The sequence below is a fragment of the Pleurodeles waltl genome, chromosome 3_1 (assembly GCF_031143425.1).
Source record: "Pleurodeles waltl isolate 20211129_DDA chromosome 3_1, aPleWal1.hap1.20221129, whole genome shotgun sequence".
Taxonomy (NCBI): Eukaryota; Metazoa; Chordata; class Amphibia; order Caudata; family Salamandridae; genus Pleurodeles; species Pleurodeles waltl.
The window spans coordinates 1,956,511,527-1,956,537,983 of NC_090440.1; the positions used below are offsets into that span (position 1 = coordinate 1,956,511,527).

Sequence of the window (26,457 nt, forward strand, 5' to 3'; positions counted from 1 at the left end):
CATAATTAGACTTTGCATCACTGCTCCTTTGCTGTGCCATCCCCTGAAGTAAGGGAGGAAGGGAGGGATGTTGCACCTGGAACCCCAAGGATGTGCTATAGTTTAGTTGTCCCTATAGGACAACTTGCTTTCAGATCATGGTGATGTACTTTGGTGATGGCTCGCGCTAGCCTGATTGTCGCACATGCAGATAAACAAGGGCGTGCATGGACTGGGGCATGTGTGCTTGATCCTCTAATATGACTATCAACAAGGTGTTTGATGGAATTCTTCAATATTCTCTATCACTGGCGCTTGCTTTCATATGTCTAAACTAAGGGTTTCATAGGCCAAGCTCAGAGAATAGGAGAATATAGATGGGAAAACGCCCCTGCTTAAAAAAAAAAAAAAGACTCCTAGTGGTTACTGACGTCAAGGCTTTTTGTTCTTAAAGCAGTGGAGGTACATGGCGAAGACCACACTAGGGATGCACATACACTGAATATTGACTGGACTTTGTGGTTTCACAGCATAGGTAATGACCATGTGTCTAACAGGTTGTAAGATCTAAGGGTTGCACATGCACTGCACAAAGGAGCATGCACTATGCTTACACAGCACAGGTACTGACTACATGTCTTTCAGCTTGTGAGACCTTGGGGTTACACATGCACTGCAAATTGACCACTGTATTCCACAGCACAGGTGCTAACCACATGTCTTTCAGCTTGTGAGACCTAGGGCTTGCACATGCAGTGCACACCGTTGATGCAGAACGCTTGCACAGAACAGCACCTGAATAGGTCTTTCAGCTAGTGAGACCTAGGAGTTAAATATGCAGAGCACACTGGCTACACTATCTTCCATAGAACAGGTAATAACCACATGCCTTTCATCTCATAAGACCTAGGAGTTGCAGTGCTTAATTTGTGCCAGTGTTTGGCATCAACTCTTCATTCTTAACAAAAACACTTTTTTATAACAGTCCACCACATGGTGGCACTGTGCGGCTATTTTCAGCAGAGCATATCATTTTAGCAATACAGTATACATTAAAAATATTAATATCAGCGCCTTCGGGCCTTTGCTGCTGGCATTTTGCATCACTGGCAGGGGAAGAGCATGAAGCAAGCTAAGTGCATCCACAGCTGTGTTACTCCCTTAATTACTTCCAACTCGGAGACAGAGGAGATACCCTAGCCACACTAAGACTTCACAGTTAAGGACCAGGGAAGCCGCTTTCTTAACGGACAGGTTGTACCTTCCTACTTTTAGATGGCCTGACAAAAGTTCCTTCTCTTTACCCAATCTTCGTGGGGTGAGGGTGGTGGGAGTTTTTTATTTTTTTATTTTTTTTAAAGAAACTACACCAGCATTTAAAATGGGTCTATAAAACACCTACCATAAGTCGTGCTTACTCTTTTTGGTTTCAGTCTTGCATGATCTACGATATAATGTTTTTTTAGAGCAAAGTCTAAACACCCCTCTTCGAAGTGCGCAGTTTCCTGGAAATTGTGAAACTAAGCTCTTGAATGTGACTATTACCACATAGTCTGGCTGCACCTCTGCCTCCTATTGTGAAAGATTTTTACATTTCATGCCATCTCACTGGACCATTTTTCTACACCCGTTTTTGCTACTTTCATAATTTTCTAGTCTCTAATTTCATATGCTTCAAAGTCTATTTGATGCCTTTCTTTAGTAGTTTTGTAATCTGGCACTCAGCATTATTAAAAGTGAACATGAATTGGGTGAGAGTACTTCATGTGTAGGAGGAGGCGTGCAAAGAGGAGCAGTTTTTCCTTTGGACTTATGCATAAATCTCACAAAAACCTCCAACCCACACACAGGTGCAAAGGGTGCTTCCACGTGAAAATGTGGACTTTCAAGAGCATCTGTCCGTTATTTGTACTCGCAGACAAAATATTCGTGAACTATCTGGTGCAACACGGTTTCAGAATACTTCGGAGAAAAACCTAAGCAAGTTATCCACATGCATATCAAATTCAGCCAAGGTACTGATGCAACATGGTTTCCGATGACTTTCAAGAAAAAAAGCTAGCAAGATATACATTCACAGACCAAATGTATAAAAGTTGCTGGCATCAAAAACTACAAGTAGGTCAGAAGTCTCCTGACTTGCACAGTAAAAACTGCAGAGCCTTGCTCGTATGTAAAAAAGCAGCCAAGGTTGTGCTTTAGGTGATGCAAACCCTGCTTTTGAAAGCACTAATCGTGTTTCTGAAGGAAAACGTATATATTTTTAAGAGAAATATCACATTTTTCCCACTTGCGTACAGCATTCAAGTTTGAGCTTAGGACTTACTCATACAAGCCTCCATATTCCGTCCTTAATTTTACAGCCATTCCTTTCTCAGTATTTTTGTTACTCAAAGCCATACACTTCACCACATAATAGGAAGACGCTTTTATTCCAGATTCCCCTTTCCCTTTTCTTTACCTGGGAACTGACTAAAATTGTAAGGTATTACACTGAGGTAAAGTAGTAAATACAGTTGTGCGCAATTCTCTACTTGACTAATGAGTAGACATCTTTTGTTTGACTACAACTGTGAATTGCGAACTGTTTGTATTGCCGTATCTTGCCGCCCTTCTCAATCCTGTTTGAGTGCAAAGCATCAATGCTTACTCTGAGGCCAAATTGTCATTGGCATTTAACCCCCTAACTTTTTAAAACTTTTAAGTAACACATGTTTTGTCTCAGCAAGACAGCCTGCATCAGTAGAAGACCATGGTTCACCGGGGAATTGCCACTTTTGTGCAAATGATCTGACACCGGAAATAAGAAGTCCGTTTTAAGAAAGAGTTCACCATTTATAAAGTCTCCAGAATTGGGAAATAGTCCAGATAAGACATGCTTTTGACTTCCGGCTAACGGCCATTGAATATTTCTTTGCTTTTCCCAAAGGATTCCACACAGTCAAGCTTTTTTAAAATTGCCCTGTCAATTACACATACAAGGGGTTACCTACCAACTGCAAGTCCAAAATTTCGCTTTGTACAAAATACCGTGGTAAAATGGTGAAAGTCATTTTCCAGGGTATAAGTATGAGTAAGGAAGTTTACTAAGATAACATGAACTTTTCTAGGGCTGTTACTAGATCAAATTAAAAACTCCTCTGAAGCTCCAAATTGAAGGCCTTTGGGCTACAAGTATTGAAACACAGCTTGATACTAGGGTTAAAAAAGAAAAGGCTTACCAAAGCACCCAGTGACAGGTTAGCCTGTTCAGTACATTTTACAGGTCACATAGGCAAAGGTGTCTTTCATGATTAAGTGTGACTTACCCCTGGAATAAGTAGATAGTAAGCTACACCTGCTCAGAAGATGGTTGTGAATCAAGATGATAAATGTGCACTTCAGACTGAAATGGCACCTCTTAAAATTTAAGCACAGATGGCCACTATTTCTCAATACAGAGTTCTACTTTAGTCCTTGGTTGTTTGTGGCATAAAATGGTTTTAGCAGTTTACTTCTGATGGGAGCAACCCATTTTCCAAGTGACCATGTTCTCCTTGACATGGCACATGGTGTAATATGACCCTTTCTTTTTTACCTTTTTTTATTTTGGAAGATGTAATACATTCAGTTAGAGTGTCTTTAGAGACCATTTTGTGCTGAAGGGAAAATATCACCAACTTCTAGATTATTTTTAATCCACGAGTAGGTGAGAATCCCCAATTTCTATATGCCACAAGTGTGTCTTTTGTAAATTAGACTTCTAACTAAAATAACTGGGCAGCAAGTGCTTCCGTAATTGTGTAGGGCACTGCCTGCATACTAGTTGCTTTAGTCCCTTATTAGAAGCATGGTATTGCCTTTTTTAATGGCCTAATTCCTTTTAAGTGGTGTCCACATAGTCCAGGAGCGCAGGATCTAGGATGGATTTTAATGATATGCACGGACTGAATAAATTAATTCCAGTGTACAAAAACATATCCTAAGTGGATATCGTCAAAATCTGGCATGGATCTGGTACTACTCTTGGGACTTCGCTGGGCAGTCTTGCTTCAAGCGATCTGTTTCAATATTTTTACCATTATAATGCTGGTTTGTTCCTTTGTTAGGCAAGGCCTTTTCATCATCCCTCACCCAATATTATCACCTCACAACCCATCACACGCAGTAGGAGATGATGACTGCTTCCTTTGCCCCCACCCCTCACCCCTCTAAAGTTATCCCTAGACAAGGTGGAAAGTTTCTGCCTGCTTACTTCATGCAGTGTGGTCCATCTTTCTTAGTAAGTGCCCCCCTCGAAGGCCAAGCCATCAGCCGATTTCTCTCTCCTTTGCCATGATGAGAACGACCTGCAGATAAATGCCTGATAAACCAGCAATACAAATCTGAGACATTGTTTTTCCTCTTCTATGTACGATAAATCAATGACCAATTTTGTGATGTCAATAGTAAAATGTGCTTGAATTCCTAGAAAGAGCGCAAAGAGCTTCTCAGTAAACCAATTATCTCATTGCCGCTAATCTTGCGATGTGAAGTGGTCTTTGAACGGATGTACAGTGAACACACAGACTATGTAGCCTAGCAGAATAGACAGATCACTTAACATGCTATGCCTCCGGCCTTCGCAAGAGTGGACAGTAGAGATCAGGGATACGGGCTTGCCATCCTCCGCGCATCTTATTGTATTTTCTGGCTACCACGTGTCCTTTTCCACGAAACGGCGTTGTGTGCTCAGCCCTGTTGATGGATGTTGCCCTGTTGCTCAGATTTCTCAGAAGGCATGGGGAGTTAATTGTGTCTTTATGCTTCCTCTGCTATTACTTTCAGCAGGGTATCCTTGGGGGTCCGGTTGAGTACCTTCCGTCTGTTTGATATGAGCATGAAAGGACCGCATCAGACCTACTGAGCAACGCCCAATATTTCACTGCGCGTGTCCCAGCTGCCAGCGTGTGGGCGTATTGATGAGGTGGCAAAGATATCGAGCTCCTTGAGCTTTCTTCATCAGCCTGACCACACAAGATCCCAGGCTTCTGCCGCTTTTGTCGATTAGTATGGATCACGAAGCCCGCCATGTCTATCGCATCTATCCTTCAACGACCCCTTCGGGCTTGCAGCGTTCGCTGCGGCGTGAGAGCAGGCCCGGCGGGCTAAGAGTGGAGGAATCGATGGGACCAGTCAAGGCCACAGGGATAGTCCGCAATTGTTTCATGGTTAATTTGACATATAAGGCCCAGGTTCACTGCCATTTTTCACCCAATAGCTGGTATTAGGTGTAGCGCTCACCCGTAGGAACATGTGTTAAATACTTTTGTTTTTAAATTGTTTATTGACAAGGTGTATTATATCAGTGCAAAATGGCTATAACGGCAGCAGCGTATTCTGAATTTCCATGCGTGAAAAGCATATAGCCTAAGCCTTATTTTACTTGAACATCACAAATATTACAAAATGTGACCAATCATTCATACAATACTTCTATGTATTTAATGGTTAGGAGATTAAGGGGGTCATTTCGACCCCGGCGGGCGCTGCCCGCCGGGCGGAGACCGCCAGAAGACCGCACCGCGGTCAAATGACCGCGGCGGTCATTCTGACTTTCTCGCTGAGCGGGCGGGCAACCGCCAAAAGGCCACCTGCTCGCCCAGCGGGAAAGCCCCAGCAACGATAAAGCCGTCTCCGAATGGAGCCGGCGGAGTTGCTGGTGTACGATGGGTGCAGTGGCACCCGTCGCGATTTTCAGTGTCTGCTTTGCAGACACTGAAAATCTGAATGGGGCCCTCTTAGGGGGCCCCTGCAGTGCCCATGCCAGTGGCATGGGCACTGCAGGGGCCCTCAGGGGCCCCACGACACCCGTTCCCGCCAGCCTCTTCCTGGCGGTGTAAACCGCCAGGAACAGGCTGGCGGGAAGGGGGTCGGAATCCCCATGGCAGCGCTGCTTGCAGCGCCGCCGTGGAGGATTCCCTGGGGCAGGGGAAAACCGGCGGGAAACCGCCGGTTCCCCTTTTCTGACCGCAGCTTTACCGCCGCGGTCAGAATTTCCCCAGAAGCACCGCCAGCCTGTTGGCGGTGCTTCCTCCGTCCCCGGCCCTGGCGGTCCATGACCGCCAGGGTCGGAATGACCCCCTAAGTTCCCAAAGCACTGTGCACAAAGGGCCTGATTTATACTTTGTTAGCGCCGCATTTGTGTCATTTTTTGATGCAAAACTGGCGCAAATGTACAAAATATAATTGAATTTTGTACGTTTGCGCCCTTCTGAATCAAAAAATTATGCAAATGCGGCTCTAATAAAGTAAAAATCAGGCCCCAAATGCCTAAAGCCACAGCGCAGGACAGACACGCTTCCGCCCAACAATGTCTTTATCCATAACGTAGGCACAGAACCAGAAACAAGCAAAAACAAACACACACACATACTCTCGCTCGCTCTCTCTCTCTCTCTCCTTGCCCTCGTTCTTTACCCTCTCTTGAATGTATGATGGAACAACGTATGCGTCAATCACGCATGCCTGAGTAACGCGGTCAGAACAACAATGGCGTTGTTCCCACAAATGTCTTTACCACGCATGCCTTTACAACGATTTTTCGTGGTTTTCGCATGCCAGCCCCCCACCCGCCCTAAAAGTAAAACTACCCGATACCCCCGTTCACCCAGAGCCCTAAAAATTACCCCACCTCTAAAACCAAAATTACCCTGATCCACCATCCCAAAAACCAACAACCCCACCCCCAAAAACCAAACTACCCTGACCCCACCACCCACCCCCAAAAACACTACCACGATTCCCCCCACCCCCAAAAACCAAACTACCCCAATCCCTCACCTCCAAAAACCAAACTACTGCGAACCCCCCAGCCCTACAAAACCAAACTACCCCGACCCCTCCACCACCCACCAACAAAAGCCGACGACCCCCACGCGCAAAAAAAAACTGCCCCGACCCCACCCCTAAAAAAACAAACTACTGCGGTCCCCCACCCCCAAAAGCCTAACTACCCAATCCCTTGCCTCCTAAAAACAAACTACCCCAATCCCTCACCTCCAAAAACTACTCCGATCACCCACCCCAAAAAACAAACTACTGTGACCCCCCACCCGCCAAAAACCAAACTACCCTGATCCCCCACCCCCAAAAACCAAACTACCCCACCCCCCAAAAAAACGAACCCGATCACTCCACCCCTACCCCCAAAAACCAAACTACCCCATCCCCAAAAAACAAGGTACCCCGATCCCCCACCCCCAAAAAACTACCCCTCCACCACCCACCCACAAAAGCCAACGACCCCCTCCCCCAAAAAACTACCCGACCCCCCACCTCCCCCACAAAACCAAACTACCCCGACCCCTCCACCACCCACAAAAACCAACGACCCCACCTGCAAAAAACAAACTACCCTGACCCCACCCCTAAAAAACAAACTACTGCGATTCCCCACCCCAAAACAAAAGTACCCCGCCCCTAAAAACAACTGCCCCAATCCCCCACCCCTAAAAATCAGAACTATCTCGATTTCCCCCACCCACCCCTAAAAAAACAAACCACCCAAACCCTAAATCCACCCCTAAAAACTACCCCCAAACCTGCCCCAGTCCCACTTACTTGACCGCGTCCTCCCCTGATGCTGACTCCCTTTTTTTTCTGCCTTAACCACGCATGTGCGTTGTTCAGCACATTCATGGTTAAGGCAGAGAAAAAGGGAGTCATTGTTAAGGCAAGCGGGGTTCCGTTTGCGTTAACAATGACGTTGTGGTTCCGGAGTTGTTATTTCGGATGTTCCCCACATAAAAGGACAACACACACAGGAGCAGTGCAGACTTCTGTTTCAGACATACAACAGGCAAAGCACAGGTAGCCACAGTTCAAACTTACTTTGCTCTGAATAGTTACAGCAAGAAAAGCAGCAGTGTAGGTCATATACCTGGTACAGGGCAGGTAGCAGTCTCTTGCTTTGTGTCCCTGTACACCCACTTTTATGTTTCTGCATTGGAGGAGACACAGCATGGGTTCCATAGGCCTCCAATCCAGAGGTAATTGTACAGATCAGCCTTGAAGAAATCTCCTCCCAACCTTCAAAAACATCACATTGAGTTTAGGGGCATCAGCTGTGACAGCTTGGTGATCCTCCATAAATGGTAATCTTGATGCCATCCTGGAAGGCCACATCTTTCTGTGAGTTATTGAGGGCTCAAAACCTTTTGTGCCATAATCAACCCACAATGGACTTGAAGAATATTGATGTATTCAAATCCTTTGTGGGCTGGTGATGCTCCAAATTCATGGCGTCGGGCTTCACTGCCCTCAAGAGCTGAGGATGATACGGGCTTGCACACCATAGTACTTGGTAGGGCCAACCTTCCCATAAAGGGTGGGCATTGGATGGATGAACTCAACATCTCCGACACCCTGAGATTTGCTGTAAAGGGTAGTTTCTATGTTAAACCCTCTTGGCCCAAACCCAAGCCTCTTAAATAATGCCACTATGCTGAGGGTTAAAGAGCACCTTTGTGAAAAAACAAAACAATCTGTTCAAGGTGCGGTTTGTCTAGCAATCGAACGATTAGTAATTTGAGTCCGCATTGCGACACAAATGGCGTTTGCTAACTGAACGTCCAAAGCGGATTGGAGTGCCATTGTGCTGTATTAATCTGACAAAAAGTGTTCCAGGCTTCCTTCCGGGCCAGGAGGTTCAAGGGCGAAGCTCTTATTATGTGCTGCAGGTATTGTCTAACCTTCTGTGGAAATTGATCACATTCTCCTGGTAATCCCACTGTAGTGCCAGTGAGTGGCTCAATAGTAAGATGATGTCTGGAAACATAATACCATAACCTAACAACGGCTCCTTTTCGTTAACTGAGCATGGTCGTTGAATCCCCACCTCCTTGGTGGATGCAAGGAAGTCCTTCCCTCTTCCTTGGCATGGTAAGTCTTTTGCTATTGGTCATCCTAAGGTGCCACCCCATGCAGGAAGAAAGTAATCCATTTCGTCTCAAGCCCATTTTATATGCTTATGTTGTGAATGCCATGAAACTGTAACATGCACCTGTGTCCTAGTATTTTCCATAGGCCTTTTACAACCATATTACCCCATCATGAATTTTTCTAATTCTAGATTTGAGATGTAACTGGATGTACGATCTTACTGATACAAAAAAATATGACGATCAAAGTGAAGAAAATCGTCCCCATGGCCCAAACGTACAAGGAAAGTTAGTCCGGGACTCCAGCAGAGGGCAAGGGATATCCATGGTGGTGGGTAATATGATCCCCTATCTAAAGTGGTCTAGATGAGCAGGTGTTTTAGTTCTCTTCAGTAAGTCTTCATTCTTCTTTAATGATGCACATCTTACATCTTGCATCTTCCTGGCGTTTGAGGGTGATGTGAAGACGCTGTTGAAGAAGTATTTTGCCTAAAGCTGTATAACGTTTGGGGCTGGCACAGAGTACTGAGGAAGACAACAAGTGTGGACAACGAACTGAGAGAAATACGGGACGGTTGAGTTGTACTGGACGATACAGAATTGCAGTCAAAGTAACTCCACTATCAGCAGAATAGGTTCGATGCTTTTTGCACCATTTCTATTACACAGCCTGCCGAGACTGGCCTCTGCTTTATCACTCCAACTACACAGCTTGCTGTGCCCAACTCCATTACAACAGCTGCACAGCCCGGACGTCCTCCTGTTTACTATGGATGCACAACCTCTCCACCATGACACTGAACAGCATGACCTCTTACTTCATCAAACCAGATGCACATCCTGCCCTCATTACACTAGTTGCTGTTTCTGGCTTCTGCCTCTTTTGGTCTTTCCCCCTTGTCACTCTGTCTGCAGAGCCAGGCCTCCTTGGGTCTTCTCCCCCAGTCACACTGTTTGCAGAGCCAGGCCTCCTTGGGTCTTACCTGTTGTCACTCTGTCTGCAGAGCCAGGCCTCCTTGAGTCTTCTCCCCCAGTCACACTGTTTGCAGAGCCAGGCCTCCTTGGGTCCTCCCTTTGTCACTCTGTCTGCAGAGCCAGGCCTCCTTGAGTCTTCTCCCCCAGTCACACTGTTTGCAGAGCCAGGCCTCCTTGGGTCTTACCTGTTGTCACTCTGTCTGCAGAGCCAGGCCTCCTTGAGTCTTCTCCCCCAGTCACACTGTTTGCAGAGCCAGGCCTCCTTGGGTCCTCCCTTTGTCACTCTCTCTGCAGAGCCAGGCTTGCTTAGGTCTCCCCCTTGCCACTCTCTCTGCAGAGCCAGGCCTCCTTGGGTCCTCTCTTTGTCACTCTGTCTGCAGAGCCAGGCCTCCTTGAGTCTTCTCCCCCAGTCACACTGTTTGCAGAGCCAGGCCTCCTTGGGTCCTCCCTTTGTCACTCTCTCTGTAGAGCCAGGCTTGCTTAGGTCTCCCCCTTGCCACTCTCTCTGCAGAGCCAGGCCTCCTTGGGTCCTCTCTTTGTCACTCTGTCTGCAGAGCCAGGTCTCCTTGAGTCTTCTCCCCCAGTCACACTGTTTGCAGAGCCAGGCCTCCTTGAGTCTTCTCCCCCAGTCACACTGTTTGCAGAGCCAGGCCTCCTTGAGTCCTCCCTTTGTCACTCTCTCTGCAGAGCCAGGCTTGCTTAGGTCTCCCCCTTGCCACTCTCTCTGCAGAGCCAGGCTTGCTTAGGTCTCCCCCTTGCCACTCTCTCTGCAGAGCCAGGCTTGCTTAGGTCTCCCCCTTGCCACTCTCTCTGCAGAGCCAGCTTGCTTAGGTCTCCCCCTTGCCACTCTCTCTGCAGAGCCAGGCTTGCTTAGGTCTCCCCCTTGTCACTCTCTCTGCAGAGCCAGGCTTGCTTAGGTCTCCCCCTTGCCACTCTCTCTGCAGAGCCAGGCTTGCTTAGGTCTCCCCCTTGTCACTCTCTCTGCAGAGCCAGGCTTGCTTAGGTCTCCCCCTTGCCACTCTCTCTGCAGAGCCAGGCTTGCTTAGGTCTCCCCCTTGCCACTCTCTCTGCAGAGCCAGGCTTGCTTAGGTCTCCCCCTTGTCACTCTCTCTGCAGAGCCAGGCTTGCTTAGGTCTCCCCCTTGTCACTCTCTCTGCAGAGCCAGGCTTGCTTAGGTCTCCCCCTTGCCACTCTCTCTGCAGAGCCTACCCTTTTCGGGATCACGCCTTTTGCTCTAGCCGCAGAGCCTGTCTTATCTGGATTGTTTTATTTCAGTTACTCTTTTACTACAGCACATGGTCTCTGGACAACAGTGCTTTAGGATAACTTACTAAATGTAATCTAGTAATGTTTTATTGAAAGGAGAGCTGGGGTGGCATCCAGAGCAATACCTGGCCAGAGACCGATATTTACAGCGAACATGCTTGGTACAGAATGGCTACATAAGCAAAGTTCATAACTACACGTCACTAATTGAAGGTTCGTCCGCAGGGTTCATAGTGAGGGTTTTTTTCTGCACTTCACCCCTGACCTCCTCCTTCGAAGTGTCGTCTAATACTTGGACTTATTCTGATTTCCATGACAAACATCTGTACGAATCAATCAACCAATGTTTACTCTCGGATTTCGAATTGGTGAATTGCAAAACCAACATCTCAATTCTCTATACATCTGGTCTTGTCGCTGCCGCGCTCGTAATGTTTAATCTGAACCCTGGCTGCAAATCACTTGTTTTCTCTCCACGCTTAAATGCTGTTGAGCCAAAGATCCCACTGGGCGCACACACGGCGTTATCCCGCTGTGAGTAACGGGGATTATGTCGGCTTACCGGGCTCCAGGAGCTTCTATATCCGTTGTATGAGTGAGGCCTGGTATCAGCAAGGCATCAACGCTCCTCCTAGGGCTATACAAGGAAATGCGACCGTGCACCCTTAACCTGCCGGTGTCATACACACCATACCAGTGGTAGCACACGCATGGACGTCCTTTAGCTGCGACCCCAGCTTGCTCCATGCGACCCCTGGCACTGCCTCTGCGACCCCTGCCTCAGAGGTAGCAAAATCAGTGCCAGGAACTCAGGGGCAGCTCGTCCTTATGTTATGGACGTTGCTTGGGACTCAACTTCCTTGTTTTCAATCAGTTTTTTTATGACACTAATAGTGAATAATGTATTATTCAGTATGAATGTAATAAAAATGAAATACAGTTAGCTGGGATATGACCCTCATGGGTAGCTGAGGTAAGTAAAAAACACTTTCAAGTGTATGTTGTGTACATGCTTGCGGGTGAGTGTGTGTGTAAGTGAATATGTTTGTGTAAGCATATGTGTGTGAGTGAAAGTAATGATGAAATGGCGTGTGATGTCACTTTCGCTACCTCTGTCATTTTGGTGAATTGATGTCCATGATCACATGGTAAGTATCCCGCAGACTAAGGTGCAGCCCCCTGGTTCAAGTTTCAGGTACCGGTGGGGTGACTTTAATTCACGCTCAGAGGCTGATAAAATTACTACCGTTGACTTGGGTGTCAACAATAAATGTTGGGGCAATTCATTGTGTAAAGTGTGCGCCATAATTTCAGCATTTAGGTCTTATTCGTATACATCATTATAGCACGTACACTTGTTCCAATAAACGATTTGGCCGCAATGGATTGTAAGAAATGTGATCACCCCTTTTTTTAATCATTTTGAACTGTCAAGAATAACATACGCGCTACTACAGGGATGTAATATGGCCTTTAGGAGAGAGTGGTAGGGCTCAGAAGTGGCCCTGCCGTGAATAGACCATGCCCGCAGTGCCTCGCCTGTATACAAGAATGTTTTGTAAGACTGAGGGGGGTAGGTACGGATGGCATTTCTTAATCCTCTGTTGGCTGTGCCCTCATCCACGCCCCTCATGCGCCAATGAAAACTATTGCTGCATGATTAGCTGGCGCATAATGTAAGCAACCTGTTCACTACCGAGTATATACTCCCAAGGTGCAGGCCCTGGTTCGCTGTATTTACTTCCAACATTTCAGCATAACTGATAGATTATTTTTTCGTAGGCTAACACAAAGGTCAGAGCCAAGCCAGATTTTTTGGAAAACCATTGGCTATGTAATAACCATTGTTGGATGCCACTGGCCTGCCGTGGCCCGGCCATCGCACCCATCAGTGAATGAACAATCCTTCTAGAAGCACAGTCATGTATTCTGAATGAATGTTAATTCCTACAATTTGGAAGGTATCGGGGAGTAGCTCATTAAAAAGAATCGTGCAAAACTGCAGTGAACTTAGATGGCTTATATTAGGTACTATGCAACGGCTCATGATCTCAGGTAACATGTTGTAATAATGATATTTTTAAGAAGGAAGACTTGAGAGCAAAGGTGTACACTCAAAGATTGGATAAATGCCAGGTTTTCAGGCGCTCTAAATGGATGGAATTAATTTACATAGACAGTGGTCAGCCTTGAAAATCTGTCATGGATTCGGCCCTCTTGGTCTAAGGTGGACTCCTGTCTAGGGTAAAATGTGTTCCACAGTAAGCTGCCTAGGCTGTAGAATCCTGCTACCCAACCGGTGAGAGTTGACACTGGGAGAAGTTACAAGAGTTAACCTATTGATGGCTTTCGAGATTGTTCAGGGGAATATCTGCTATGTGCTATTACTGGCATTAATGTGTTTCTTCTGGACTCTCCTTAATGATCTATATCTGACTTTGCCTTTGCAGATACAAGAGTCTGGTGACGGGGAAACGAGCAAGAGGCACCATTGCAGTCATTTGGATCCTCTCCCTTGGGATCGGTCTAACTCCACTCATGGGCTGGAACCGGTGGGACTATGAATGTGGGGTCAACAGGACTATGAACATGAATGAGACGGGCTGGAGCCCCCAGGGATGCTCCATCAAGTGCTTGTTTGAGAGTGTGGTTACTATGAGTTACATGGTCTACTTCAACTTCTTTGGCTGTGTGTTGGTCCCCTTGCTGCTCATGCTGTGCATCTACATTAAGATCTTCATGGTCGCCCGCAAACAGCTGCGGCAGATCGAGCTCAAGTGCATCAGCACGGACAACTCCCGAACAATCAAGTCCACATTGCAGAAGGAAGTGAATGCTGCAAAGTCGCTGGCGATCATCGTGGGACTTTTTGCCTTCTGCTGGCTACCCGTCCACATCCTGAACTGCTTCACTCTCTTTGCGCCTCACTTGCAAAAGCCAGGTGAAGTGATGTTCATGGGTATCATCCTCTCGCATGCCAACTCTGTTGTCAACCCCATCATCTATGCTTACAAAATTCAGGACTTCCGCTGCACGTTTCGGAAGATTATCTCCAAGTATTTTGTCTGCAAGAAAGACAGTTTTTCCAAGTGCCCAAATGGCAAAGCCAACCACAACAGACATATGGAAATCCGCAGCGTGAGTGCAGGCAATGCCATCATATGATACAGTAGTGCCTGCAAAGACACCTCATTTATCATTCCAGTAGTTATGGTTTACAGAAGAGCATCTCCTTTGTCCTCGCATAGACAATGGCTGGATATCTTATGCACAGTGGTGGAGTCCGGCCCTAAAGGATGTGAAGAATGAACACTTTTAAATATTGTATATTTGAATTATTTTTATAATAGTGCCTCACCTATGAATCTTGATGTTTCTTTGTGTGCACAGCATTGTGACCTCCTCAGATATATAAACCATGGAGTTGTGATATGTTCCTTTCAAGGTTTGGTCTTCTGGTTGCCATGTTGATCGTAGCCTCTTGTGTTGCTCAGAAGTAATTTCACTCTTAGAAACCTCAGTAATTAAAGATGAAATTGTGTTAATACAGTTATCGAAAGTCGAGGCACTGCTCTGTGTTAACAGAGATAACCTTGCTCTAGAAAGTTAGTGAGCTGTATGTGTAGTGAAGTTATAGTGACTTTCCGAAGTTCAGCTTCCTGGTACCTTTCATGAAACATAAGGGCACTTGAGGTGGTATGTACTACTTTAAGGGTAATACAAGAAAGTTAGCCAAAAATAAATAACACAATAAGGTTAGCATCCAGGAAGCCCTTCTTGGGAAATCTGCAATAACTTTGGTGCCAAATGACCCTGTTTGTTCCAAGCTTCCACCCGCTGCATCCTAGTATCTGTTGTGACATTTGTAGACTTCAGGCTGGCAAATACAAATACTCGGCAAAATGGTGACATTTAAGCCCCACCAGATGATGGAGTGCCCCTACTCAGTTCAGGTAAAAGCAGGACTGCACTTCCCAGAACCTTGTGGAATGGAGTTTATACTCCCAGCCTAGCACTGATGCTACCGTAGCAGTCCAGTACACTCTGCCATTGCCCTCCACAAAGTAGTGAATGCAAGACGATTTGAAAAACCCAGCAGACAGCATCTAGAAGTGCGTCTTATATCATCAGATCGAACATGCAGTTTAGAATCTGGTGACATCATCCGGCCGAAATTCGGTATGGGTCTCAGTCAGATTGAGACTACAGGTCGGAACTTCATGAAACCACTAGGCCAAGTTGAGAAGAGGCTGTAGTTCAGAACCTCGTGACATCATCAAACCGAGCTTACATATGCAATACTTCTTTAGACAAAAAACTCCAGGTGAGATTGTTTCTGGGGAGGAACAATGAATTGCATCATATTTGTTGGTAGGGTGGTTAAGGAAAATACTAGCCAAAAGACACCCAGATATTACCTAGGAAATAAAGCATGGTCCCACTCCCACTGTCTCTTCTACCTCAAATTTTGTCTTGTCCAGATTGCTGCTTTCGCCAGCAAGTATGAAGAGACAATAACACAGATCAGTGCCAGCAGCTACGCACAATTTAGTTGTGAATTTTTTATTAAACAATATTGTTTCTCTACAGTTCATCAAGCTCCCATCAGAGTGAAGGAAGGATGGACCAGAAACAGCCTGGGGGCATTGTCAGAAAGGTTCACATGTTAGTCAAGGAATCGTTTTTTGTTTTTTTTAATGGTTTCCATTGTGCAATTTTATTTTGTGGCGCAGCACTTAGGCCCATATTTATACTTTTTTAGAGCCGCATGTGCATCATTTTTTTACATAAAAGCGGCTCAAACGTACAGAATATAATTGAATTTTTTAAGTTTGCGTCGCTTTTGCGTAAAAAAATGATGCAAATGAGATGCTAAAAAAGTATGAATATGGGCCTTAATGCTTCATGGACTGCGGCCACTGGAGGCTTAGCCACGCCCTTTCTTAATACAGACAGAGACATGACTACTCCTGTCTCAAGTACAATATCTAGACCTCAGTTTGGGGATTACTTTTTGTGCAGTCCATAGGAGTTAAAAGGGAAGTATTTGTTATGGGTTTTTTAAAAAGTAGGTCCTTTGTGAATCTAGCCTAAACGCTATTGAGTGCAGCAGGCATTCCTAATAAGAAAATATAGTTAAAAACATTCCAGATCACTTTCAAGTTGACAGAGAAGAGCTAGTGGGACATTTATAATGTTGGATTTTTTTTTCCTTCATCATCTTCACTTGTTCAGATTTAGTTACATCATAACAGCCTGAACTTTAAAAAAACATAATAATTCCACTCTGAACGTCATAACATGATCGTGTGCCTATTGATCCCTGAAATAGAATCTCGACTTTGTTTCTATTTTTTATTTGTTTGTTTTGATTGTTTTTTAAAAGTAAAGATGAATTAGAGTAAGAAATTGGGACCAAATTTATCATTATTGGAGGTAGCACAACGCAACAAAACAACTTACTGGGCAGCGTCAGATGGAGAGAGAAGGAATGCGCCATATTTACTAACGTATGGCACCGCCCTGCTCTCTCTGCACTGGCACACTCAGTGCAGCCTAGTGCGACGCAGGAAGATACACCTTCCTGCAGAAAAACAATCTATAGAGCTGTTTTCCAGAACCCAGCACACTTCGGAAGATAATAAAAAAAGGAGCAATGAAGATATTTCTCCTCGTTGTGCTTCTGTTGGGAAGACATAGCATTTTTATGCATTCCCAGGTTTACCTGTCTTGGTAAATCTGAGAATGCACCAAAAAACAGGGGTGGATGCATGGGAACATCCATTCTACACAATGCCTTCCTAGTCCAGATAACACAAGTCAGTGACGTGCGCTGCCTTGTGTTACTCCAGATTTACCAGGCCTTGGGTGGCTTTTTAAGGACTTAAGGATTGCATTGCCCTTTTCGTCACCCTGCATGACACAGGGGCAACACAATCTTTTGATCAATCTGAGCCTTAGTGATTTCATGTTCTGATTAAAATCTATCTCTACTGGACACAAAACAGGCTAATAAAATGTCTCAGAATTGGAGGAGTACCCAAACGCAATATGGTGCTTCTAAAGTTCTTTCCTGAGCCAGGCATTCTCAGCACACGCCAGAACGTCTCGATGCCCAAGTGACCCTGTCCTAAAAGCAAACTTATGCCCAGATTTACAAAGAGTTTTTGTTATTTTTTTTAATGCAGACTCTAAGTAAATTCTTCTGCCGGGTTTACAAACCAACGCAAATCACAATTTGCATTGTTTTGAAACAAAAAGTAACCTTGCGTTACTTTGCCTCTGAGAGGCATTTTATGGGTGGCGCATTCTCGTGCATTCACCCATCAATTTTAAGGCAAATCTATGTTTACAAAGACATAGATATGGATTTATGCTATGCTGCTGAGCCTGGTGTATCAAAGAGAAATAACTTTATTTCACCTCGTTTTTTTCTCTCTTTGTGTTTATGCTGCAGAATGCAGCACACATGCAAATAGGAAATAGCCTTAAAGCATATTTTTGGTGCAGAAAGGGACCCTTTACTGCACAAAAAATTTGCAGACAACAATACTGACACCCTTTTACTATGGCACAAGAGTGTCTGCGTTAGTGCATGGCTGCATAACGTGCCAAGTGCATGGCGAGACCAAAACTGTGACATTTCTTTGTACATATGGGATGATTCTACTCTCACCAGTTCACGCAATGCAGCACAGCAACTCGCTTGTTGCCTGGCATTGCGTGGTCTTAATGAATCTGGGCCACAGTATTCCATCTTTCCCACCAGACAACGAGTACATACCAATCTGGGTACTGTAGTCTTGTTATCGAACAACTGACCAGTTTTCTAATAACCCCATAAAATAAAGACTGTTTTATGTTAGTCTTGTACAAGTTCTACCCAACAAAAATGTATTATTCTAACGTACACTAGATTCCCTCAATCCGCCTGTACATTTTGAATCCATAGCTGAGAAAACAAGCACTGTCAAAGCCTACAGGTCTGGGTTTAATGTGATAATGCTTGCAAAAATATGTTTTGAGGTGATGCAGCATCAAATCCAGACCTATTGGTTTTGGCAGTGGTGCTGCGAACATTAACCAGATGTGACAATAGGCCCTTTTGCAGGAGGCCATTGATTTGTTAACTGCTTTCACATTTCAGAGAATCACAGGTGATGGGCACACTCGAGGCCCGTGAAAACACACTACACACCCACAGGTACCACTTGACAAAGCAAGCACAGCTGAGCCATAGTTCACGCTTTTGTGGCATGACACAAAATGAGTCAACACTCAAAACGCTGTCGATCTATCATTGCCTTTTATTATTTTTTAATGAAGGATATGCTTGGAGAGGGCAGTGAAAAAAACTCCCCCAGAACTTACATTTGAAGTGCTGGAAAATGTGTTTGTTAATATAGAGGCACTTCAAGGCTCGGAGAACGATCTGAGCTTAAAAGCTGTTACTTAGAGACCCGATGACTGGGCTGCATTTGAGTTTGAAGAATTCATCACTTTTACCCATGGCAGACAGGAGTGCAGGTACCTTTGCTGTACCCCTGGTGCTGTTCAACGTTTCCAGAATTGTAGTGTCACCTGTATCGAATAGAGCTAATAGAAAGGATCTAATTTATTATATAACAAAAGTGTAATTGCTTTATTTATTAAAATCCCCACTTTTTTTAACTTTTGTTTGAAATCCCATGGTTCAAGAAAATAAAATGCCTTATTGTTGTTTATACACATGCACTGAATGGCTCTTGATGTTACTAATGTTTCAGACCTTGCGCTGTGTGGAAAAATGCAAGCATTGCACTAAAGAAAATGCTGGGACTGTGATGGGGCATTGCCATGGGTATGGGAAGGAGATGATCTTCACTGTGGGCATCAGGAACCCAGACTAACCACCAACAACATATCACAATGTGACCAATATCACTGTCCCTCACAGTATAGCACACTGGTGTTTATTGTATATTTACCCTTCTGAGCCCCAGACGAGGTGTAAACCAGAGCGCTGAAGGGAATGCTGGTATCTCAAACCACCAGAGAACCACTAAAAAGAAGCTGGCCAAAACCTCGGCATGGGCCATCCATGCATGAGACAGAAAATATAGCAATGCCGATGGGTAATAAACAGTTGCAGCAGTGCGGCAGTATTTTGGTTTCTACTGGTCTGGTCTCGTGGGTGCATAAATTATCATTTTGTCACGTGGGCACTTCTAGTGTAACTGAAGGGAACTTTTCCGGAGCATTACACAGTCACTCTTCGCTCAGCAACCACATGCACTAAAGAAGCAAATCTCAGACCTAATGGGAAGTATTGATGAGTTGTTGACACCTCCAACAATTACAGAAGATTTTACAGGCAGAGGACAGGAAGCAGTGACTACTCTGTCAAGAAGTGACCCCTGGGAAGAGTTCCCCATGGATTTTAGCCTTCCAATGAAAGAAGTTGCTGTTTTGCAGATGAGGAGATAGGTGGCAAGGTCCCTTGGAAGTGCAACCAAAGTTAAAGGTCAACTTGCCTTTTTAGGGCCATGGAAAACTGAAGCTCTGCTCCACAGTGGCTCACCAGCTCAGAAGCTTGAAATACTGTGCTGTTTGAGGGAATGTTTCTGGTAAACTATATGAATCAAGCAAGTCTTGTATCTTTATTATTTTTTGCAATGAAAATGTGAATTTGAGGTAAAATGCAAGAGAGGATGTCTTGCGCTATCTATATCTGTATTTGTCCAGTAACACTTAACTGGCCGATTAGTGTTCTGTCAACCCGCTTTGTTGTGTCATTTAATTGTTCATATCCATTTGTTAGTGTAATGTATATTTGCAGAAAAGTAAATACTTATTTTACTATTTTAAACCTTTATGTCGAAAGTGGTTTTCTTTTAATGTTTTTGCAGTTCTTTAGATAGTTTCCAAAATCACTACATTTTTATTTGACATCTGGGTCTGGTACCCCCCACTCCCAAGGGGAGCACGGTGGTTTAATGTATGAAATTTGACAGCATGATGATGGCATTGAAGGAACATTGCTGGAAAGTTCGGTGACTTCACAATAGTGCCTAGAGACATAAAAATAAACCGCAACAATACCACAAACTACTATACAGTTGCCGCGTAAGAGCAATAGAATAGAGCTAAACGTCATCATGAGATTGCAACAACATCTGAGAATTAATTATCCTCATAATAAAGTTAGCAACATCACACGAGATTGCAATGACAATAGAGTGCAACTGCATCCCAACATACCTCAACATCACAAAGGCATACAATAGCATCATAAATGATCTCAACCTTAGAAGAGCATTTAATGGCATTATAAAGAACATCTACACAAGCGGGTAGTCCATAACTTTGTCAACTGTCTAAAATGAAGAAAGTCAGCCTGATGAGAGCTAAAATGAAGAGATGGTGTTTATGTGGCAAAGGTAAATGTTTATTATAAAGGTCAGCATGACAAACAGGTTAGGAGGGAAAAGGGGGTAGACATACATAATAGGTGGCGGGATGGATGGGTAAATGGTAAGAGGGTGATTTAAAAAAAAAAGAAAAGTGGGAGAGGGAGTAATGGGTTTGAAAAAGGAGTAAAAGTGGGAGGGGGATAGCGAGTTTGCCAACTTAAAGCACAGTAAAGCAGGGAGAAAAGTAAGAGGCTTGAAAGCAGGAGTGGATTATGGGGCATGTTACAAAAAGGAGTAAATGGATACGTGTGTAAGGGGTTTTCAAAAGTGAAGCGGAAGGTCGGGAAGTTGCTAATTTACACCATTGTCTGTCTGGTAATTCAACCGTTTCTAATGGTACAACATAGGGTTTAACAACCTTGTCACTAGTGTTACACTCATCACAATTCCGAACCCTTGGATCCACGTTGCATCCATACCAGGCAACCAAAAAGGTTTTTTTATCTTCCATCTTGTACCGGACATACCATCATGTCCCTCATGGCCCTTTTTTTCCGATTATTTCACGTACACCACTCAGCAGTACAATTCTGTCACCCATCAAAACAATTTCCTAATACAGTCCACTCTCTATTGTCATTCATTAGGCCAACCATCTGTAATATATTTTTTTATCATCTTCAATTCCATATCCTTCTCCAGTTCTTGCATCCATAACCTTTCGGCAGCTCATTTTTGTGTTTAACTTCCATATTTTTGCCTAACTAGACATTATCACACGTGAAAGCCACCACTCATATTCACAATCATCCCATTTAGATTCATTCTAAACATCCAATGGCAGGCGTGACTACCTCTCAGCTATATTATGTTTCCTTCCTGGAACATACTCAATTTCATAATGTTACATCTGCAATTTAGACGGCAGATGTGCTAATCTTTGGGTGAAACTACTCCCACCACCTGGTTTTAAACTGTTTACTAATGATTTGTGATCAGTGCAAATCTTGAACTTCCTACTACCCAATATGTATAACCTTCCTTTTTAATCACCATATGTATGGCCTTTATAATAGCTCCAATATGACTCATTTTAGGACAAGTACCTTTACTTGGTAGTACATGGCCCAGATATTCAACCTGAGACTTCCCTAGATTGTTTTTTTAAACTTTTTACAGTAAGACATTTGTCCATAAGTGCCTTAAATTCTCATCTTTATCCTTCCCAAATATTAAAATATCATCCTGGAAAAATCTTGCCCACTGTACATTCTGCAAAATTCTTGAGACTTGTCTTTGAAATACAGCAGAAGCACTCGCAAGGCCAAAAGTCATCCATTTATATTGAAATGTCCCCTCCGGTGTTATGAATGCTGTAAAATGCTTTGAATCAGCTTACAGTTTGATTTGATGATAAGCGCCAGTGAGAGAGATCATAGAAAAAATATCAGCCTTACTAACAGAATACATTAACTCACGCAAATTATGTAGAGGAAAAGTATCTACCGAAATAGCTTCATTCAAACATTTCAGGTCCACACAGTCTTAAATCTCCATTCAACCTGAGTGAAATCATCACCAGAGAAATCCAATTTGAGCTCTTAATTAGTTCTATTATATCTTTGTCGCATAAGTCATAGAGCAATTCTTCCATTTTCTGCCTACAGGTCACTGGTACATTCCCCAGTTTTTGTCTCACTGGAATCACATACTCATGAAGAACAATCCTATGTTTAAACCTTTCAAGTTTGCCCAAGCTTCCACAGAACACATCTGAAAATTCATTCTTTAATAGGTTATACTGCACACCTGATTCATTTGCGACTTACTCATTATACACAGACTCTTGCACAGTAAACACTGGTGGATTCAATCCTGGGTCTAATTTAGTTCACAATTCTGTAATGTGTGACCAACCCAAAATCATTGCACCTTTGTCGGCAACACACACCTTGCTATGGCATTTCTTAGATTCAAATTTCAGATCTGTCCAAATGAACCCTGCCATGGGAATTCTGTGGGTGGGCAGTGACACTACCCTGATTCACATCAGATTTATATAACTCCCTTCCTGGCCACAACTTGTCAAACTTATCCTTGCTCATTATGCTGTACCAAGCACATGAATCCACCATAGCTTCTACTTGAATACCATCAGTGCATAAACTTCAGCTTGACAATCTCACTGCAACTTCTTACTGCACAAGATCATCCTGTATACTTAATACAACTCCATGCATACTAAAATGTTCTTCAGCCACATTCTCAGCAATGTAATCAACCTTCCTTCCTGTACTCCTGCTAAAATGTCCCTTCTGCTTTGAGCAAAATATGTAGTACATGTAAGAAAGAAACTGTTTGGCATTAGCTAAATAGTCTTTAGACCCACATGGCAACCTCTTAAAGTTACCTCAAGGTACTCTTACCTCACAAATGTTCCCTTTGCATTGGCCACCACCACATTAATGGTTCCCTAACCTTAATTTTGTATACATTGTTTCAAAACCTCTAGAATCCTTGCAACATCCAATGCTGCTTTCAATGTCATTTCACCACACAACCATAACTTCTCCAGTATTTTGGGGGGATTTAGTTTTCATTAAAATCTGGTCTCTCAGAACTTGATCATACAACGTAAGTTCAAAATCACATGCCACTGCCAACCCTCTCGAAGCTGCCCAAATTGGTCAATTTCTTCTTCCTGTTTCTGTGCTCTGGAATAAAATTTTAACTTTTCTAAACAACATTAATTTTCATACCCTTTTGTGCATTCATTTAATAGCAATCTGGTACATGTTGCTGTCTGCAGGATTTTCTAACGGAGGTAAGTTTTTGAATTCTCTGAACCTTATAGCTCCCAGTCTGTACTTAAGTACAGACAACTGCCTTTTTGGGTGAACATTCACCCTCCTCCAAAACTTCCACATAAACCTCAAACAAATCATGCCATAACTCCCTTATACTGGAGGATCAACAGGTTCTGCCCAAAAAATAGTGGGGGTTGTTTGCTGGCCATTATAACACAATACACAAGTAGAAATAAAATATAAGGCCAAAAATAAATACATCCCAACGTTTAATAACTAGATTAGAAAATGAAAATTATGATTATGAAACACACAAACTTGACGTAGATTATAAAGTCAACCTGCTGTGCGAATCACAGGAAATAGATGATCTGATAATCAGCACAGGAATTTCCATAATGGAATTATAGTCCATGAACTGCAAGGTGCGCGAATCACCGGAATGACCATAAAATCTATGATTAGCACAAGAACACTCCAGGAGTGCCAATCGCCAAATTTCACTGCACCATTTTGTGAAATTTCGACTTCAGGTATATAGCCTTCATGCAGTGGCTATCGACAACTGCCCTACTCCAAATGTCCGCCGCTTGCACAGGATAAAGTATGACAAGTAACAATGGCCGCCAAATGAACGATGATCTCCGCCACTTGCACGGAACAAAATACCCGTGTTAAGATGGCTGTCAAGTGCAGGATGATGTCCCATGCGACGGAAGGAGAGATCCACGATGCTCCAAGCACACTTATAATCCTGATGTAAAATGGTTGCCACTGTGACGTACAAAGAGGCCTGTGCGACTTCTAGTCACCTGGTCATGCACACAAACCATGGCAGTCAAAAATATCTAAAACTCACCAGCAGAGACATAAACAGCACGGAATATAAAAGGGAACACGTCAGACTCAGCCTCCGTCTCGTAACTGCTCGGCATACCAGCCCATTTCCCTACTCAACACTGAAATCAAAGTGTTGGCAATAGTACTCGCCACTAGACTGAAGCCTGTTCTCTCCACGTTAATACACTCTGACCAATGTGGGTTAATGCCTTCCCGAGGCACGAGACACTGCATTAGGCGACTGCACTCAGCTCTGGCACACCGTGGAGTCCTGTCTCGGTCACCGCTGGCCCTTCTTCTCTTAGATTTTGAAAAGGCCTTCAATACAGTGGACTGGTCTTACCTGTAACAAGTCCTCCGACGTAACGGGATTGGACCAAAGTTCCAAGGTCTCGTCAAATTACTCTACTCCAACCCGACGGCCCGTGTCCAGGTGAACGGAGTGGTCTCCGATTTACTCCCCATTCGTCGCGGTACTCGCCAGGGCTGCCCCCTGTCCCCACTGCTCTGTGCTCTTGTGATAGAACCCCTGGCGAAGCTATTGCGAGAAGATCCCCTGATGGAGGGTTGGGCATGGCCAGAGGGCCCTAAAGACAGAGTGGCACTATACGCAGACGACGTGTTCGTCTATGCCTCAAACCCGGACACAAGCGGTCCTCGGATCCTGGAACTCTTGGGCCTTTTCTCTCAGGCCTCAGGTCTGACACTGAACCCCAGTAAGTCTCTCTCCTGATTCCCCTACACCCTTCTAGAGAGTGCATCGATTGGCAAAATGATATCCCGATCCGTAAGAACAACTTCAAATATTTAGGCATACACATAGCCTTACTGCCCGAACAGGCATGGGAACTAAACATCATGCCGCTCACCAAAAAAGTTAGAGCTGATCTCCAGAGATGGATGAGCCTTCCCCTCAATCTGTTGGGAAGAATAGCTCTCTACAAAATGATGATACTCCCCAGATTCCTATACCTCCTACAGAATTTTCCACACCCAATTCCCTGAAAGTGGTTTGTCGAGGCTGACACAGTGGCTCGTCGGTTTCTGTGGCACAGCTCTTGACCTAGACTGGCCTTAGCCACATGCCAAAGAGACACCTACGAGGGAGGGCTAAGCATGTCAAATATATATCTCTACTACCTAGCCTCGCACCTCCTAGTGATCAACGACTGGCTGGGAGGAGGCTGGTCCAACCCTGCCTATAGATGTGACCGTCAGTCACTTGGTCACTCTGGGGTCTTTGACGCTCTATATGGGAGTCGTGGTCCCCGCGACACTCCAGATGTCACGAAGATAGTACTGCTGGGTTGGCGCGCGGCCCAAAGGGTGACGGGTTGGTGGGGACGCCTTACCCAACAGACTCCCCTGTGGCGGGGGACCCACCTGAGTGAGGTCTCAAAATTAGAAGGATTCAGAAAGTGGGACATAAAAGGGATATCCACCCTTGGGGACATCTGGGAGGATTCACACATGAGATCCTTCGCAGAACTCCGGGAATCATACTCCCTAAATAACACTCAATTCCATAAATACCTACAGCTAAGACATGCGCTCTTGGTACATGTTAAACCAGGGGAAACCATCCCAGAACATAGCCCTATGGAGGCGAGAACCCTGATGGGAGACCTAGGTAGGGGAGGGACCTCCCAGCTTTACAGTGCCTTACTTGCTAACACAGCCCCCCCTCTTACGGGTCTTCGGCGGAGATGGGAGGAGTGGGTGGTCCCGATTGAGGATTCAGACTGGACAGACTCATTAATGGCCCCTAAGACACTAGCTATATCGTCCTGATTTCGAGTACTCCAGACACTCTTCCTACACACAGATTACCTCTTGCCTGTAAGGCTCTTCAGGGCGGGCCTATGACACACCTCCCCCTGCCCCCGATGCTCCATCCCCGACGCTGACTTCTTCCACATGGTTTGGGACTGTCCCGTCATATCGACATACTGGAGGACAATAATGAGATAGATCTCTGGGGTTCTACAAACGGAAGTGGAGGCAGCCCCACTCCCACTCCTTCTGGGGGCTATGGGGGATCTGGACTTAGGGAGAGCGGACCATATCTTTGTGGGTGTGGCATGTCTGGTGGCAAAGAGGGACATCATGACAGACTGGAAGGCGGGAGTAACTCCCACACTGTCCAAATAGAAGAGAGGGGTTGATTGGTGTGCGATGTGTGAGAAACCCGTATATGAGGCCAGAGGAGTCCCAAACAAATATAACAAGATATGGGGGAAGTGGGAGGGCACGTGGGAGGCTGAGACTGCTGCAGAGGAGGGTTCACCTCAGATGGGT

General features: G+C 44.7%; 1 protein-coding gene across 1 annotated transcript in view; it reads left to right on the forward strand.

Moving 5' to 3' along the window:
- The window catches only part of ADORA2B (adenosine A2b receptor), a 122,374-nt gene extending 102,406 nt beyond the window's left edge, over window positions 1–19,968 (forward strand). The window contains exon 2 of the mRNA XM_069226286.1: window positions 13,571–19,968. Coding sequence (XP_069082387.1) covers window positions 13,571–14,285 — 715 coding nt within the window. The 3' untranslated portion in view covers window positions 14,286–19,968. The remainder of the gene's footprint in view (window positions 1–13,570) is intronic.
- Window positions 19,969–26,457: the final 6,489 nt, after the last annotated feature.